The following is an 18,763-nucleotide window of genomic DNA, read 5'->3' as shown; positions in this document are numbered from 1 at the left end:
GCTAACTTGGGACATTCCGACTTACGATGTCCTTCTTCTTGGCAAATGAAGCACACCATGCCATCATCCTTTGGCACCGAACATTCCCAAGACTTGTGACCCCTCACGCCACAATTGTAATATCTAGACGCGCTAGAATCCGATATACTCGTCCGCGTACCACCCGTGCTCACATCGAACCCTTAGTCCTCTTACTTGGAGCACCATAAGAAACAACCCTTCTCTTACTTGAAGGTTCACCCATCTTTGATTGCGAATACGACTCGAAACCTCTAGCCACGACAAATAATTCCAAAAACAATTTCGTGTAACCCCGGTTAATCTTATTCTTCAAGTCATCATTCAAAGTTCGATAGAAATCTTGCATCAACAAATGGTCATTCCCTAAATACTCCGGGCAAAAATGAGCCTTCGCCATAAAGGTCGTCTTGAGAGTATTCAAATCCATAGAACCCTGTTGCAAATTTCGCAACTCATTACGCATTTCCGACAAATCGGCTGAAGTTCGAAACTCCTCGAAGAATTCTTTCTTAAACTCATCCCACAATAACGCCATAAACGTTTCGCCACCGACAAGATCAATCTTACCATCCAACCAATCCTTCGCCCTACTCCGCAACAAACTAGTAGCGAGTCTTGTCTTTTTCTCGGGAGGGCATTCAATAGTACGAAAACACCCTTCGACATCCGAGATCCAAGTTGTGCTTACCAAAGGATCCGGTTTCCCGTCATACATTGGGGGTTTAGTCCTCATGAAGCTCTTAAGACAACGCACCATTCCACTACTACCTTGAAGTTCGAAATACTTCCTATCAATTTCTTCTCGAAACGCACTCATTTGCTCCGCAACGGCGGCCGCAACTCTAGCGTTAAACTCCAAATCGTTCATCTCGATCCCGTTTCCCGTCGCCATTCTAAGGAATGCAAAGCGATTAGATCACGAACGTATAAAGCACACACACAATACCGCTCCATCTTGCTAAACACTCGTCATACATCACTTGCTAGACACGATTTGCACCCGTAATAAGGTTTGCAAGTCCTTATTACGCATACACGCCGTATCAACTCGTTAGTACAACGACCGCCTCGCTCGATGATATATTTGCAACCTCAAACATAAACCAAATACAACGTAATCACATATTAATAATATCCGCATATTAATATAAACGTCAGTCCACCTACAAACAAGGCACTAACTATAACCCATTCCGACCCGTACTCCTATAAGTCCCGCACAAAATTAAGCACAAAAGTCTAAGTCAAGGCACCTATCTCAAGTCGCCTAAATCCCTTAGACCATGCTCTGATACCACTTGTTACAACCCAAACCGTTATCCAACCGAATATGCAACATAAATTTTTTTATTATTATTTAGTATAGGTGCGCGGCACGCACCACCTTGTGTGCGCGGCGCGCACAAGGCCTGGCAGCCCGCTGTCCAAAATTTCCATTTTCCCGTTAAAGATCTCCCACTTCCCGACACTTTTAGATGAAACGCTTTTCACAACATTTTATATTAGTTAAAACTAACACGTTACAATAATAAAATGAGTTTTACAAGACTGGCCCCACATCGACCGTTTTACGACTTTCGTACAAAAATACAAGTTTTCAACCGCATGATTTCTAACACAAAATAAAGACCAAGCATGGCGATTGGGGATACGCTACCCAATCCTAATCTATCCAAAAGCATGATCTTCTAAAGCAACTACGCGAGCCCACTAATCCCATGCTTACCCGAGCCACCGCATCCATGCAAATCTATAAAAAAGTCAACAACGAGAAAGCTAATGCTTATTGAGTGATAATATACTACATACATATATATGCATAAAATGGACATGCCACACAAATCTCAAATAACACATACCAGAGTCCATGCATACTGGCAAGTTAGTCTACGCATACCGTACGATCACTAAGCAACAAGCTACTAACCACAAGTAAGTTCACCAACGATGATGCGAACAATGCCAACAAGCTACACCCGGAAGGTTAGCAACATCACGATAATACGACATTATACAACAAGGCGTAAACCGCCCAAGGTTAACCCCTTAACCCGAATACCGAAACCAAAAGATTACCACTATGAAGATTGGCCGAACTACACGAGCCATAGTAAATCCGCATCCACACGAGACTACTATCTTCAATATCACAACAACATCGAGGTTGGCCGAACTACACGAGCCTTAGTGAATCCGCAACCACACGAGATCACTACCTCAATAAGATGACCGAACTACACGCGTCATCGTGAATCCGAACTACACGAGACTCACTTCTTCAATAGGATGACTGAACTACAAGCGTCATCGTGAATCAGCATCCACACGTGATTCACTCACCACAACAAACCCACAGTCACGGGATTATAAAATCTACTACATCGGGGTTATCCACAACACAACTCAATATTAACCTTTCGCCATTGGGGTTATATACTCCACATCACAAGCATATGTGATAACGTACACACAAAGTGTGCACTTCGCCAAAAGTGGTCAACCAAAACGCACAACCGTGCCAATTGGACCTATTACACAAGTCCTTCAAATCCACCTATATGTGAAGTGAGCTCTATAACCGAGAACCACTTCACCCGACCCGCACCCATCCTACACATACATATGCACATAGGATATTAACACTCACCTTGTCGCCTTGATGAATGTAACCAAAATTCGCAACTCGCCAAAGGAAAGTACCTATTCCAATATCACAATACAAGTAATACACTTAGAGTGGATTTACAAACCAACTCATAACAACACTTAGTGCAATTTCGACCAATTGCACTTCCGAGCACGAAACGCCCCAAACTAACCAAAAATCACTAACACTATTGACAATGGTCCTAATATGCCAAATTAACCCAATTACAAGTCATAAATCATGGCCGAGTCGGTTTCCAACCCAAAACCCACCAACAACAACAATAAACCCGATTACTAGCAACACTAAACTCACTTCATGAGTTTAAATGGGTTTCTCAACAATTTAAGTTCAAACCCTAACTTTGAATATCAAATCAAACAATGAAATTTGGACTTAGAACTTACCACAACAATCAAACGTAGCTAAGAACGAGGTGAACAACTTTATCACTCGAGCTTTTGATCAAATCAAGCTTCTTCTTCTCCAAAACCCCAATTCTCTCTCTAGAAATCTTCCTCTCTCTCTAAGATAGTTGAGAGTGTTTGTGGATGTGAAAATGATCCAATAATGGATCCAACTCAGCTGATAAGTCCACAGATCCGGCCTCAAGTGAAAAGACCAAATTGCCCTTCATTAAACCCAAAATAGAAAAGACAGGAATTCTGTCACAGGCCAGGTGCGCGACGCGCTCCCTTAAGTGTGCATGGCGTGCACCCATGTCTGGGCAGATTCTGAACTTTTAATTTTACACCACGCTCCACCCACTATACGTACATCATTCTTAAGCTATGTACCATAAATATTTGGGTTTTACAAAATCCTTCGGACATGATAAAAATGAATTCGAAGTACTAAAGCATCCGGTACTTTGGATGAGGTTCGTTAGGCCCAATAGATCTATCTTTAGGATTCGCGTCAAGTAGGTGTGCACTAATTCTCAAAATTAGTGATGTTCCCTAATTCTTAGGCTACCAAACAAAAAGGGGCATATTCGGCTTCGATCATTCAACCATATAATGTAGTTTCGATTACTTGTGTCTATTTCGTAAAACATTTATAAAAATTACGCATGTATTCTCAGCCCAAAAATATAAAGGGTAAAAAGGCAAATGAAACTCACAATACTGTATTTTGTAGTAAAAATACATATGACGACATTGAACAATGAAGGGTTGGCCTCGGATTCACGAACCTATATCATTCATTTATATATTAAAACATATATTCGTAATCGAACAATTTCGTATATTATGACTTTATATATTATATATTTAATTTGTATATATATGTTTGAAAATGATTATGATTTATATAGTTATATATATTATAAAAGTACCTAATTTGTTATATATGAATATTTATATAACGATTGTTGATATAATTAATTCATAATTATATGTAATATTACTTATAAGTTTATTTTTATATACATAATAACATATAATATTAATAATAGTAAGTAAAAGTTGTATTTGATTATAATGATAATAATCACATTACTTACAATAATAATTATTATAATAAGAATCATAGTAATAATAATATTATTGATACTAGTAGTAAAAATGATAATAATAATAAAAATAATAATAATGATACTTTTACTAATATGATACTTTTAATATTACTTTTAATTAAAATGATAATTTTAATTATAATGACAACTTTAATAAAAAAAATGTTACTTTTAATAATAATAATAATAATAACATGAAATAATAATAATAAAAATAAAAATTACTACCTCAATGAATGTGCAAGAAAATAATGCCCATGCTCGGGCTTGAACCCGCGACCCCTCGCTTAACAAAAGCCTTACTAAGCCATTGAGCTGCTTACTAATTTCTTGTTTCAATTCGCGACTTATATACATATAACCGGTATTCTTTTTAACTTGGCCCAATGATACGGCCCAACAATGAAATCTATATACGGCCCAACCTTAACTTCTTCTAAACCCACTAACACATGATGGACTAAAGAGATAAATAAGGTGTTTGGTATCCTGATTCGATGATTCAACTGAAATAAGAATCACGCAACAATAAATAGTTTGATAGCCTTGTTTCTTTGTAGTTAGAGTTTTTGTTGAATAACAGAAATACTAGACGTATAATATTCTTCTTAATCATCATACTTGTTATAATCGATCATCATTCATAATTATCACTCTAGTCTAATCATCATCTTAATCTAATTCAACATAACCATCATTATAACTAAATCATCATCTAATTACCATCTCTATTCTTCCTATTCCTCACCATCATCTAGTGTTATCCTAATTGGATCATCATCATGTTCATCAGACTCGCCATCGTCATCATCATCTTTATTTAACTTCATCATGTTATCATGCATCATACTCACCATCTTCATCTAACATCATAGCTGCAATCCTATCATCATTATAACCCTCCACCACACAAGAAAAATCGAAGTATGAATCTAAGAAGAAAAGAATTTTTGATCACTGCCAATTTACAACTAATGGGACACGGCCCAACAGGCAGTCCATATATCCCTCTATAACACGAATAGCCCATCATACCATTTATTAATCCTTCGGCCCAACTGAATTGTATAACCACAATACGCGTAATCTATAATTATTTAACTAATCGCTAGTGGGTGTCGGCTGCCACTTTACATAAAGCAATAACAATTACGTTCAATCAAGGCAAGTGGTCTTTATTTATCTCCATAAAATAATAATAGTTACAGCTATAAAGATGGGTTGTAGGGCTGTGGTGATTCGCAGAAAGAAACAGAAAATGAATTTAGAGATGCAAGTTTATATGTGATATTCGATGTTTGTTCTTGGTAGTTTGTTGAGGGTGGTGTTTTCGTATATCAGTTGAACCAGAAACTCGATCAAACAGAAGCAGTAGTAATTATGATGATGGTGGTGAGTTGTGGTGGTTTTCGGTTGTGATTAAGAACAGGAACAGTGGTTAACAGTTCCCGTAGAAAACATACACAAGAAGGTGTGGTTGGAACAGTTTTTCTCGAACAGGAAAATAGCATCACAGCTGCAAAGCAATAGAAATTTGATGGTTTCTCGTTTGGGCTGTTACAGTTCGAAGAGAAGAAAAAAAATATAACCCGTAACAGTAGAAGCTACATAAGTAGGTTGTGATGGTGATGGTGTCGTTGAGGTGGTTGAACATGATGGTGACCGGGAGTGGTGGTTGAGGGTGATGGAGGTTGACGGCCAAAACAAAAAGAGAGGATATAGTGAGAGAGAGGATGAATCATGGTGGTGCTCCGGTGTAGTGGTGGCGGTGAATTATGGTGATAGAGATGTTTGATGGTGGTCGTGGTAAGGTGATGAAGGTGGTCGAAGTGAGTTACACGAAGAAGGTAGTTCAAGAGTATTTCAAGTGGGTTTGATGATGGTTTATGATGGTGAGTTCTTGGTTGTCTAATGGCGATGGATGATGACCGAATCATACACAAAACATAGAATATAAGTGGTGCTCAGGAGTGGTTTGTGGTTCCCGTTAAGAAAAGAAAGAAATAGATAGAATAAAACGTAGGTCGTGGAAGTTGTTGGTGGTTATAATGGAAGTCGATGGTGGTGATAGGAGATGATTTCAGTGACATGAAGATAGAGGTCATCGGTGGTGTGATGTTGAAGAAGAAGTAGTGAATTTGTGTATGTGTGTGTTTTCTATATGCATACAACACATTTACATATAATACCATATATCAATCATCAATCAAGTTGATGAAAAAGGAAGAATGAAAACGTGTTAGTGATACAGTGAATCTCAAATCATTGATGTAAACAGTTAGCCGCCTAAGTTTTTAACAATATCTATTCTTGTATTGTGTACAAAATTTGATTTGATTTTTAGATATTTCAAATCTCTACCGACACTTTAAAAAAATAATCTAAAGATAATAGTATTTAAAAATATGTATATGTTTTAACTAGTGATGGTGGAAACAAACACAAAATGTTATAAAGAAAGTCACGGGTATATTTTAATAAAGCAACCAAATTATTTTAAATACATAGACAATCATGTCTAATTACATAACAGAACAACAACCACCGCTGGTGTTTTATCCATTACTAAAATACAACGTTTCTGTTAGGTGATCCTAACAAATTCATAAATAGATATAATCTGTGACCTTTGTCACAAAGGGTAAACACACGCCTACTCCTTCGATTTTTCTTCTCCTAACATATAGTTTCACTTTTATAGTAAATTGAAATTAATTATTAAATTTTAATAGTATATTTAAATATCACTTTTATATCTATATTATACAATAAATTAATTACTAATTACATATAAGTCAGGAGTTACATAATCTACGAGAGAAATTATATACATTTATATATATCTATTTATTTATACAATTTTGTTCGTGAATCGTCGGACTGGTCGAAGGTCAAATGATTTCATGAAACAGTTCAAAAATTTTGAGACTCGGTATAATAGACTTTGCTTATCGTGTTGAAACTATATAAAGATTAAGTTTAAATTTGATCAGAAATTTCCAGATCGTCACAGTACCTACCCGTTAAAGAAATTTCGTCCCGATATTTAATTGGAATGGTCATGGCTGACAAAAAGTATGTTTTCATGACTCATATGAGTTGATAAATAGAGTTTTTATTATTATTGAGTAATGTGGATAAACAATTTTTAATTATTCAAAGAGTACGAATGAAGCTATCACAAAAGAGTGAAATGAATAAATTGCAGGTTCGACTTAACCGGTGATGTAGTCACTGTTGATTTCCGGAATTCAAGGGATTTAAAGAAAATCTTCGAAATCTAAAAGATTTGGTTCTTCGGTGAGTAAGGAAATTAAGATCTCTATAATTAAATACAGTGATCTGCCTCGATTACTCTGTCTGATATTTCCATTATAAATTAAACTCTTTCGTTCCATTATTCTCACAATTCTTATACTTTCTTTCTTAGTTCATACATCCAAAAGATTATGAAAATGCTTAATCCCGTTCTAATCCTTAATATTTTCCTAATTATCATTTCTGACATCCTTCTTTTCAATCTTCCACCAGAAAAATCTGCTTACTTCTACTATTACCTTGGGGTGATACTATTCTTAATTCTATCGTGTCTTTATATTGCTATTCGTATTAATATCCACGGTTTGTAACCTCCGTGTTGTTATTGGACTTTATATTTTCTCTTATATTTTGGAGCTCTTTGCCTTTCTATTAACCTCCCGACTTCTAGTAAAGCGAGTAACGGTCCAAAATTCGTAAGTATGGAATTTCGAATAAACATCATGTTTTAAACAAGAAAGAATGTATTAGCACGATTTGATTTGTCAAATTACCAGAATCACTGAGAATAGAACTATCAAGAATATACTTTCTTGATATGTTCAGAAGTTAAGCAGAATGAAAGAGTTATGTAACATGCACATGATGACATTATGATCTGTGAATCATCATGTTCCATTAGAAACTCAGCATGACTTACTGTGATATAATCACGTTGATCAAGTGTCATTATATTATACTAACTCATGCATCAATTTCCAACACTATTTCAAAATCATTCATAATTCAAACTCGATTTTTAGAAACTAAAGTAGTTTCCTTTATGATGTAATATAGATAGCACGAAGAGATAAATAATTTCGAACGAAAATATTTATGAAAATATCTTCAGAAATATCGAAGATATTTATGATGATATTTTGGAATTTCTAAGTTCGATGGTTGATGAAGAAAGATTTTCCGCAAGATTTTAACATGAGTACGGAGCAAGATATTCGTTGAAGGTTTCATCGGATCCAGAATTACCTGGATTCTTTGAATATATGGTATGGTCCTTGTATTTGGCCTTGGTCTCCTTCATGGTTTGTTCAATCTGTTTTTCAGTACAACATTTTCTATCGAGCATTCCCAACACTCCATTCTTTATCATCAAACTTCCGACGGTTAAGGTCGTTTACGGTTGTCTACAGTTTCTGCTGCTTCATTCAGCTTTTTCAACATTCAGAGTATTGATTTGTTGTAGTGACCCGAACTTTTCCATGTTTATATATATTAATTGAGATTGATATTTACATGATTAAATGTTTCCAACATGTTAAGCAATCAAACTTGTTAAGACTTGATTAATTAAAATATGTTTCATATAGACAATTGACCACCCAAGTTGACCGGTGATTCACGAACGTTAAAACTTGTAAAAACTATATGATGACATATATATGGATATATATATATATATAGTTAACATGATACTATGATAAGTAAACATATCATTAAGTATATTAACAATGAACTACATATGTAAAAACAAGACTACTAACTTAATGATTTTTAAACGAGACATATATGTAACGATTATCGTTGTAAAGACATTTAATGTATATATATCATATTAAGAGATATTCATACATGATAATATCATGATAATATAATAATTTAAAATCTCATTTGATATTATAAACATTGGGTTAACAACATTTAACAAGATCGTTAACCTAAAGGTTTCAAAACAACACTTACATGTAACGACTAACGATGACTTAACGACTCAGTTAAAATGTATATACATGTAGTGTTTTAATATGTATTTATACACTTTTGAAAGACTTCAATACACTTATCAAAATACTTCTACTTAACAAAAATGCTTAAATGGTTACTACAGAAGGTTCATCCAAGATTTTTCCAAAATAGCAAAACCCTTGACTGCATTAACGCATAAAGGGAAGAAATTTGAATGGAAGGATGAGCAGGAGAAAGCATTTCAATTGTTGAAGAAAAAGTTAACTACGGCACCTATATTGTCATTGCCTGAAGGGAATGATGATTTTGTGATATATTGTGATGCCTCAAAGCAAGGCCTCGATTGTGTATTAATGCAATGAACGAAGGTAATTGCTTATGCGTCCAGACAATTGAAGATTCACGAGCAAAATTATACAACTCACGATTTGGAATTGGGCGCTGTTGTTTTTGCATTAAAGACTTGGAGGCACTACTTATATGGGGTCAAAAGTATCATATATACCGACCACAAAAGTCTCCAACATATATTTAATCAGAAACAACTGAACATGGGGCAGCGTAGGTGGATTGAGTTATTGAATGATTACGATTTTGAGATTCGTTACCACCCAGGGAAGGCAAATGTGGTAGCCGACGCTTTGAGTAGAAAGGACATAGAACCAATGCGGGTAAAAGCTATGAATATAATTATTCGTACTAACCTTACTACTCAAATAAAGGAGGCGCAACAGGGAGTTGTAAAAGAAGGAAAGTTGAAGAATGAAATATCCAAAGGATCGGAGAAACATCTTAATATTCGGGAAGACGGAACCCGGTATGGGCTGAAAGAATTTGGGTACCAAAGTTTGGAGATGTGAGAGAAAAGGTACTTAAGGAAGCACATAAAACCAGATATTCAATACATCCTGGAGGGGGGAAGTTGTACAAAGAAGATCTCACTATTCCTTTAGACGAAATTAAAATCAATGAAAAACTACAATTCATTGAAGAACCTGTCGAGATAATGGATCGTGATGTTAAAAGGCTCAAGCAAAATAAGATACTGATCATCAAGGTTCGATGGAATGCTCGTAGGGGACCCGAGTTCACCTGGGAGCGTGAAGATCAAATGAAGCTGAAATACCCGTACCTATTTCCAGAGGATTCGTCAACACCTTCAACAACTTAAAATTTCGGGACGAAATTTATTTAACGGGTAGGTACTGTAGTGACCCGAACTTTTCCATGTTTATATATTAAATGAAATTGGTATATTTACATGATTAAATGTTTTCAATATGTTAAGCAATCAAACTTTTTAAGACTTGATTATTTGAAATGTGCTTCATATAGACAATTGACCACCCAAGTTGACCGGCGATTCACGAACGTTAAAAATTTGTAAAAACTACATGATGATATATATATGGTTAACATGAGATTATGATAAGTAATTATCTCACTAAGTATATTAACAATGAGTGATATACATAAAAATGAGTTTATTGAATTAAGAAACTCGAAACGATATATATAACGATTATCGTTATAACAACGTCTTACTAAATACATATGAATCATATTAAGATATTAATACACTATATTTAACATGATAAAATTATAATTAAGTATATCATTAAGTGTGTTAACAATGAACTACATATGTAAAACAAGACTACTAACTTAAGAAATTCGAAACGAGGCATATATGTAACGATTATCGTTGTAACAACATTTAACTGTATATATATCATACTAAGATATATTATTATATCATAATATCATGATAATATAATAATTTAACATCTCTTTAGATATAATAAACAATGGGTTAACAACATTTAACAAGATCGTTAACCTAAAGGTTTCAAAACAACATTTACATGTAATGACTAACGATGACTTAACGACTCAGTTAAAATGTATATACATGTAGTGTTTTAATATGTATTTATACACTTTTTAAAGACTTCAATACACTTATAAAAATACTTCTACTTAACAAAAATGCTTACAATTACATCTTCGTTCAGTTTCATCAACAATTCTACTCGTATGCACCCATATTCGTACTCGTGCAATACACAGCTTTTAGATATATGTACTATTGGTATATACACTCCAATAATCAGCTATTAGCAGCCAATGTAAGTCACCTACCACATGTGAGAACCATCATTTGGCAACTAGCATGAAATATCTCATAAAATTACAAAAATATTAGTAATCATTCATGACTTATTTACATGTAAACAAAATTACACATCCTTTATATCTAATCCATATACCAACGACCAGAAATACCTATAAACACTTTCATTCTTCAATTTTCTTCATCTAAGTGATCTCTCTCAAGTTCTATCTTCAAGTTCTAAGTGTTCTTCATAAATTCTACAAGTTCTAGTTTCATAAAATCAAGAATACTTCCAAGTTTACTAGCTCACTTCCAATCTTGTAAAGTGATCATCCAACTTCAAGAAATCCTTGTTGTTTACAGTAAGATATCATTCTAAATCAAGATAATAGTCATATACAAACTTTGATTCAATTCCTATAACTATAACTATCTTAATTCGAGTGATAATCTTACTTGAACTTGTTTTCGTGTCATGATTCTGCTTCAAGAACTTTCAAGCCATCCAAGATCCTTTGAAGCTAGATCATTTCTTGTCACTTCCAGTAGGTTTACCTACTAAACTTGAGGTATTAATGATGTTCATAACATCATTCGATTCATATATATAAAACTACCTTATTCGAAGGTTTAAACTTGAAATCACTAGAACATAGTTTAGTTAATTCTAAACTTGTTCGCAAACAAAAGATAATCCTTCTAACTTGACTTTTAAAATAAACTAAATACATGTTCTATATCTATATGATATGCTAACTTAATGATTTAAAATCGGGAAACACGAAAAACACCGTAAAACCGGATATACGCCGTCGTAGTAACACTGCGGGCTGTTTTGGGTTAGTTAATTAAAAACTATGATAAACTTTGATTTAAAATTTGTTCTTCTGAGAAAATGATTTTTCTTATGAACATGAAACTATATCCAAAAATCATGGTTAAACTCAAAGTAGAAGTATGTTTTCCAAAATGGTCATCTAGACGTCGTTCTTTCGACTGAAATGACTACCTTTACAAAAATAACTTATAACCTGTATTTATAACTATAAAATTATAATTTTTCTGTTTAGATTCATAAACTTAAGTTCAATATGAAACCATAGCAACTTGAAACCCTCAAAACGGATTTAAAACGAAGAAGTTATGGGTAAAACAAGATTGGATAATTTTTCTGGTTGTAGCTACGTGAAAATTGGTAACAAAACTATATTAATCATATCCTAGCTAACTTATATTGTATTACATGTGTTCTAATATATTATGTAATCTTGGGATACCATAGACACGTATGCAAATATTTTGACATATCATATCGACCCATGTATATATATTATTTGGAACAACCATAGACACTCTATATGCAGTAATGTTGGAGTTAGCTATACAGAGTTGAGGTTGATTCCAAAAATATATATACTTTGAGTTGTGATCTAGCTTGAGACGTGTATAAACTGGGTCGTGGATTGATTCAAGATAATATATATCGATTTATTTCTGTACATCTAACTGTGGACAACTAGTTGTAGGTTACTAACGAGGACAGCTGACTTAATAAACTTAAAACATTAAAACGTATTAAAAATGTTGTAAATATATTTTGAACATATTTTGATATATATGTACATATTTGTTATTGGTTCGTGAATCGATCAGTGGCCAAGTCTTACTTCCCGACAAAGTAAAAATCTGTGAAAGTGAGTTATAGTCCCACTTTTAAAATCTATTATTTTTTTTGGGATGAGAATACATGCGATTTTATAAATGTTTTACAAAATAGACATAAGTAATCGAAAATACTTTCTATGTTGGATTATCGAACCGAATATGCCCCTTTTTAGCTTGGTAGCCTAAGAATTAGGGAAATGACTCCTAATTGACGTGAATCCTAAAGATAGATCTATTTGGACCAACAAGCCTCATCCGAGTTACGGATGCTTTAGTACTTCGATTTATCATATCCGATGAGAGTCCCGGAATGATGGGGATATTCTATATGCATCTTGTTAAGGTCGGTTACCAGGTGTTCAACATATGAATGATTTTTATCTCTATGCAGTTTGCGAAATGCCTAATATGAGATGTGTTGTAAAAATGAAATCTTGTGGTCTATTATTATGATTTGATAATATGTAGGTTAAACCTATAACTCACCAACAATTTTGTTGACATTTTAAGCATGTTTATTCTCAGGTGATTATTAAGAGCTTCCACTATTGCATACTAAATTAAGGACAAGATTTGGAGTCCATGCTTGTATAATATTGTTTAAAAACTGCATTCGAAGACTTATGTTGATGTGTAATATTATTGTAAACCATTATGTAATGGTCGTGTGAAAAACGCTATATTTTAGATTATCATTATTTGATAATTGTCGTAATATTTTAAAGGTTATGGTTTGTTCTAAAATCGAATGCAGTCTTTGAAAAACGTCTCATATAGAGGTCAAAACCTCGCAACAAAATCAATTAATATGGAACGTTTATAATCAATATGAACGGGACATTTCAGTTGGTATCCGAGCGTTGGTCTTAGAGAACCAGAAATTTGCATTAGTATGTCTTATCGAGTTTGTTAAGATACAATAGTGAGTCTGGACTTCGACCGTGTTTTCTTTAAAAACGATTGCTTAACACTTTTGTTGGAAACTATATATTATTAACATGTAAATATTATGTGATATATTAACCTCTTAATGTGTTTGATATTGTGTGATAGATGTCTACCACTAGTACAAATCCCATCGATTCACCTAATAATAATGAAGAGTCGAATATATTTTGGGAAGATTCACAAATTCCCGAAGAGGAACCGAAAGAAGAGGAACTGAAAGAGGAGGAACCGGAAGAAGAAGAGGTTCCGGAGGAAGAAATATTGATACCTATAGTAAATCGATTAAATAAAAGAAAATCTTCAACCAACGGACCAAAGTTAAAAATGGTCAATGGTGTTTCCGCCGAGGAAGCAAAATATTGGGAAGATTACCAATTTTCCAATGAATCGGATCCCGATGAGGATTCCGATGATGTTATAGAAATTACCTCGACCTAATTTAATAAAGCGAAAGAAAATAATAAGGGAAAAGGTATAAAAATAGAGAAATCCGATTCCAACCCCGATGAACTTTATATGTATCGGCAACATCCGTATTTTCTAAAATGTAACAATGACCCGGGAACCTCTAAACCACCAGGTTTTTCTAAACCATTGTGGAAAACGAAGGCTCGTATTTGAGGAACACCATATATTCCTAGAAAATTAGGAAAACGAACCAAGTCTGAAGAAGAAGACACCAGTGATTCAGATTAGAGGGTTGTAATCATATTGTGTATTATATGTATTGTAGCGTGCTTGTACTTTAATGTTCTATGTAAAAATTGCTTGTATTGTTTGTTAATTATCTTTATGAATCTAACCCTCGTCTATTTTTATAGTATAAAAACATAAAATGGACGTTAAGGGTAGACAACCGAATATTTTAGAAGACCTACCAGAGGATATGATTGATGAAATATTGTCTAGAGTCGGTCAGAATTCATCAGCACAATTAGTTATGGCAAAATTAACTTGTCAAACATTTGAAAGACTTTCTAGAAATGCCTTAGTTTATAAAAGGCTTTCCTTTGATAGGTGGGGTATATCACATTGGGGAGACCGTAAGTTATGCCGTGTTTTCTTTAAAGCGTTAAATGTGAGGAACCCAAATGTAATTTTACGCTACGGGTTAAGAACCTATTTTGACTCAACATATCCCAACATAGAATTTCGTGAATTAGAAAGAGCTTCTAACACGCAACATAAAGAAGCATGTTATGCTTACGGGTTAGTGATGTTCGCTTCTTACCAAAGTGAGAAAAAGAACATCGGATTACAACTTTTAAATAAAACCTTCCCACAAGTGACGGATTCAGTAGTTGGGGTGAGAAACAAGGTTTTTAGATTATTACGGGGCTGTTGGACATTACAAAACCCTCGTCCTTTTGACGACATTACTACATGCTGTCTTGTCAACGGTCACAACGGTTATGTTCCACAAGACCAAGGATGAGAAGTAGTCTTAGTAAAACCAGAATGCATGACTTGTTTTTGGACGTATAAATTACGTGTCTTTATTGCCTTTATTGAACGACTTGCGTATTAACTAGAATTGTCTTCACAACTGTTTTGTATCAGAGTTTTTATGTGCTATATTTCATGCTATATGTAAAATAGCGGTATTGTAAGTTTGCGAAATATTGTATAAAAGTTTGAATGTGAAATATTATTATAATCAGTTTTTCATATAGAATTGTAGTAGTTGAATTGTATGTTAGCTACTAAGTATGAACTTAACGGGTAGGTATTACCCGAATTAAAACTTATAAAATGCTAATATGAAGAAAAAGCTTTTATAAATGAGTTCATATTATGCTACGGAATACTATTGACTACTCTTAATATTCTATATGATTAACTTAATTCTTTTGGCTATTTTTGAAGGAAATGGCACCGACTACTCATCAGAACTTGAACATGAGTGAGGAAGACTTCTGTGCTTTCCTTGCAGCAAATATAGCTGCAGTACAGGCTGCAATGCAAAACAACAATAACTCAGGATCTAGCAGTGGAGTTAACTCCACAGGAAACCATGTAGGATGCTCCTACAAGGCTTTCACTACCTGTAAACCTCTGGAATTCGATGGAACTGAAGGACCAGTCGGACTGAAATGATGGACCGAAAAGGTCGAATCTGTGTTTGCTATAAGCAAATGTGCTGAGGAAGATAAGGTAAAGTACGCCACGCATACCTTCACAGGTACTGCGTTAACATGGTGGAATACCTATCTCGAACAAGTGGGACAAGATGCTGCTTACACACTACTGTGGTCAGCATTCAAACATTTGATGAACGAGCAGTACCGTACCAGAAACGAAGTCAATAAGCTCAAGACAGAGCTTAGAGAATTACGAACGAAGGGATTCGATATCACCACATACGAACGACGATTCACCGAGTTGTGTTTATTGTGCCTAAGAGTGTTCGAAGATGAAGAAGAGCAGATCGATGCGTTTGTAAAGGGGTTACCAGAGAGAATTCGGGAGGATGTGAGTTCAAGCGCGCCCACTTCAATGCAAAAGGCAAGCCGAATGGCTCACAAACTTATAAACCAGATCGAGGGAAGGATTAAAGAGCAGGCGGCCGAGGAGGCCAAAATGAAACAAGTCAAGAGAAAGTGGGAAGAACTCAGTGACAAGAGTCACAATTTCAACAATCAACACCACAATCACAACCACAATTGCACCATTTTTCGCAACAACAAACGCAACAAAAACCATTCCAACAACAACAACTACAACCTTTACAAATGCTAGAGGAAAAGCAAAAGTTGCATGGAAATCTGTATGTACACCTAAGAATCAAGGTGGTCTTGGGCTTAAACCTTTACAAGAGTGGAATGATGTTCTGCTTGTTAAACAACTATGGAAATTAATAGAAAGAAAAAAGTCTCTTTGGTTCAATTGGGTGAATCTGGTGAAACTCAAAGGCAAATCAATTTGGGAGGTTGAGTATAAACAATGTGATAGCTGGGGATGGAAACAACTTCTGCAGATGAGAGACAAGATCAAAAATCATGTTTATGAATCTGAAGTTGGAATGGTCAAATGGGTAACTAACAGTGGGCAAAAAGTATTATACAGTACTAGTCAAGTGTGGAAAGACGTAAGGGTAATGCATCAATTGGTTCCTTGGCATCATGTTATATGGTTTCCTCAGGCCAATCCAAAACATGCATTCATAACGTGGTTAATAAAGCTTGAAAGACTTACCACAAAAGATAAATTGGTAAAATGGTACCCAAATCAGACATTCAAATGTGAACTATGTGGCAAATGTGAGGATTCAATTAAACACTTATTTTTTGAGTGTGATTTCTCAAGATCTGTATGGTTCAAAATGAAAAGAAAGCTTCTTTTTAGAGGTTTACCTGGGGATATACAGGAAATAATTAACATTCTTGCTCGATATCCATTTCGAAGCCAAATTTGGGATGTGATCAATAGAATTACACTTGCTGCTACTGCTTATCAATTATGGCAGGAGAGGAATTGCAGAGTATTCAAAGGAAAAAGGAGAAATGAGAGAGAGGTATTGAAGCTCATTGAAGTGGGTATAATGATGAAATTGGCAGCTTTAAGAGTGAAGAATACTCCTTCAGTGAAGAAAGCTGCTGCAATTTGGAGCATGCATATAGAGAAGGATCGATTGTTGCTGGGTAACAGTTCTTCAATTTGAATTTGGGGTTTTTTTTGTAAAAAAAAAAAAAAAAAAAAAAAAAAAAAAAAAAAAAACACTACAACAATCATCCCAACAATAATACCAACCGCAACAATAAAAATCCCAACAACAATCTCAATAACAACACTGGTAATTAAAATCAGAAAATTCCGTGTTTAAGGTGTGAAGGGTACCATCCAACTACTTTTTGTCCAGTAACATGTACTAAATGTAATAGAAAGGGTCATGATACAACGAAGTGTGAAATTTATGGACCATCGGGTAAAGGAACAAGTAATGCCCACATTATTTGTTTTGGATGCGGGAAGAAGGGCCACTACAAAACTGCGTGTCCAAACCAGAGAAATAATAATGGGCAAAGCCGTGGGAGAGTTTTTAACATTAATGCAGAAGAAGCGCAGGAAGACCCGGAGCTTGTTACGGGTACGTTTCTTATCGATGAAAAACCTGCTTATGTTTTATTTGATTCGGGTGCGGATAGAAGTTATATGAGTAGAGATTTTTGTGCTAAATTAAGTGGTCCATTGACGCCTATGAATAATAAATTTTTACTCGAATTAGCAAACGGTAAATTAATTTCGGTAGATAAAATATGTCGGAATCGAGAAATTAAACTGGTTAGCGAAACATTTAAGATCGATTTGATACCAGTAGAGTTAGGGAGTTTTGATGTGATAATCGGCATGGACTGGTTGAAAAAGGAGAGAGCGAAAATCATATGTTACAAAAATGCAATTCGCATTGTACGATAAAAAGGAAAACCTATAATGGTGTACGGAGAAAAGAGCAACGCGAAGCTAAATCTTATTAGTAATTTGAAGGCGCAAAATGCTAATAAGAAAAGGTTGCTATACCATTCTAGCACACATCAAAGAAGTCAAACCCGAAGAAAAGAACATCAATGATGTTCCCGTCGCAAAAGAATTTCCAGATGTATTTCCGAAAGAATTACCGGGACTACCTCCACATCGATCTGTTGAATTTCAAATAGATCTCGTACCAGGAGCTGCACCGATAGCTCGTGCTCCATACAGACTCGCACCCAGTGAAATGAAAGAACTCCAAAGCCAACTAAAAGAACTTTTAGAGCGTGGTTTTATACGACCAAGTACATCACCATGGGGAGCTCCTGTTTTGTTTGTCAAAAAGAAGGATGGTACATTCAGGTTGTGTATCGACTAC

The 18,763-nt window shown here is 34.7% G+C and overlaps 1 protein-coding gene across 1 annotated transcript; it reads left to right on the top strand.

The window, feature by feature from the left end:
- Positions 1–16,894: 16,894 nt before the first annotated feature.
- LOC139843069 (uncharacterized) lies at positions 16,895–17,578 on the top strand. The gene has a single exon (XM_071833149.1). It carries the CDS (start codon positions 16,895–16,897, stop codon positions 17,576–17,578), a length of 684 nt encoding a protein of 227 aa, XP_071689250.1.
- The last annotated feature ends 1,185 nt before the right edge of the window (positions 17,579–18,763 follow it).

The sequence above is a fragment of the Rutidosis leptorrhynchoides genome, chromosome 4 (assembly GCF_046630445.1).
Source record: "Rutidosis leptorrhynchoides isolate AG116_Rl617_1_P2 chromosome 4, CSIRO_AGI_Rlap_v1, whole genome shotgun sequence".
Classification (NCBI taxonomy): domain Eukaryota; kingdom Viridiplantae; phylum Streptophyta; class Magnoliopsida; order Asterales; family Asteraceae; genus Rutidosis; species Rutidosis leptorrhynchoides.
The sequence above is the reverse complement of the archived record's forward strand: the minus strand, read 5'-3'. Positions and strand labels throughout refer to the sequence as shown.

Bases quoted from the DNA above. Each gene is read 5' to 3' on its own strand.
- LOC139843069 (XM_071833149.1), top strand. From the start codon at position 16,895: ATGAGAGACAAGATCAAAAATCATGTTTATGAATCTGAAGTTGGAATG.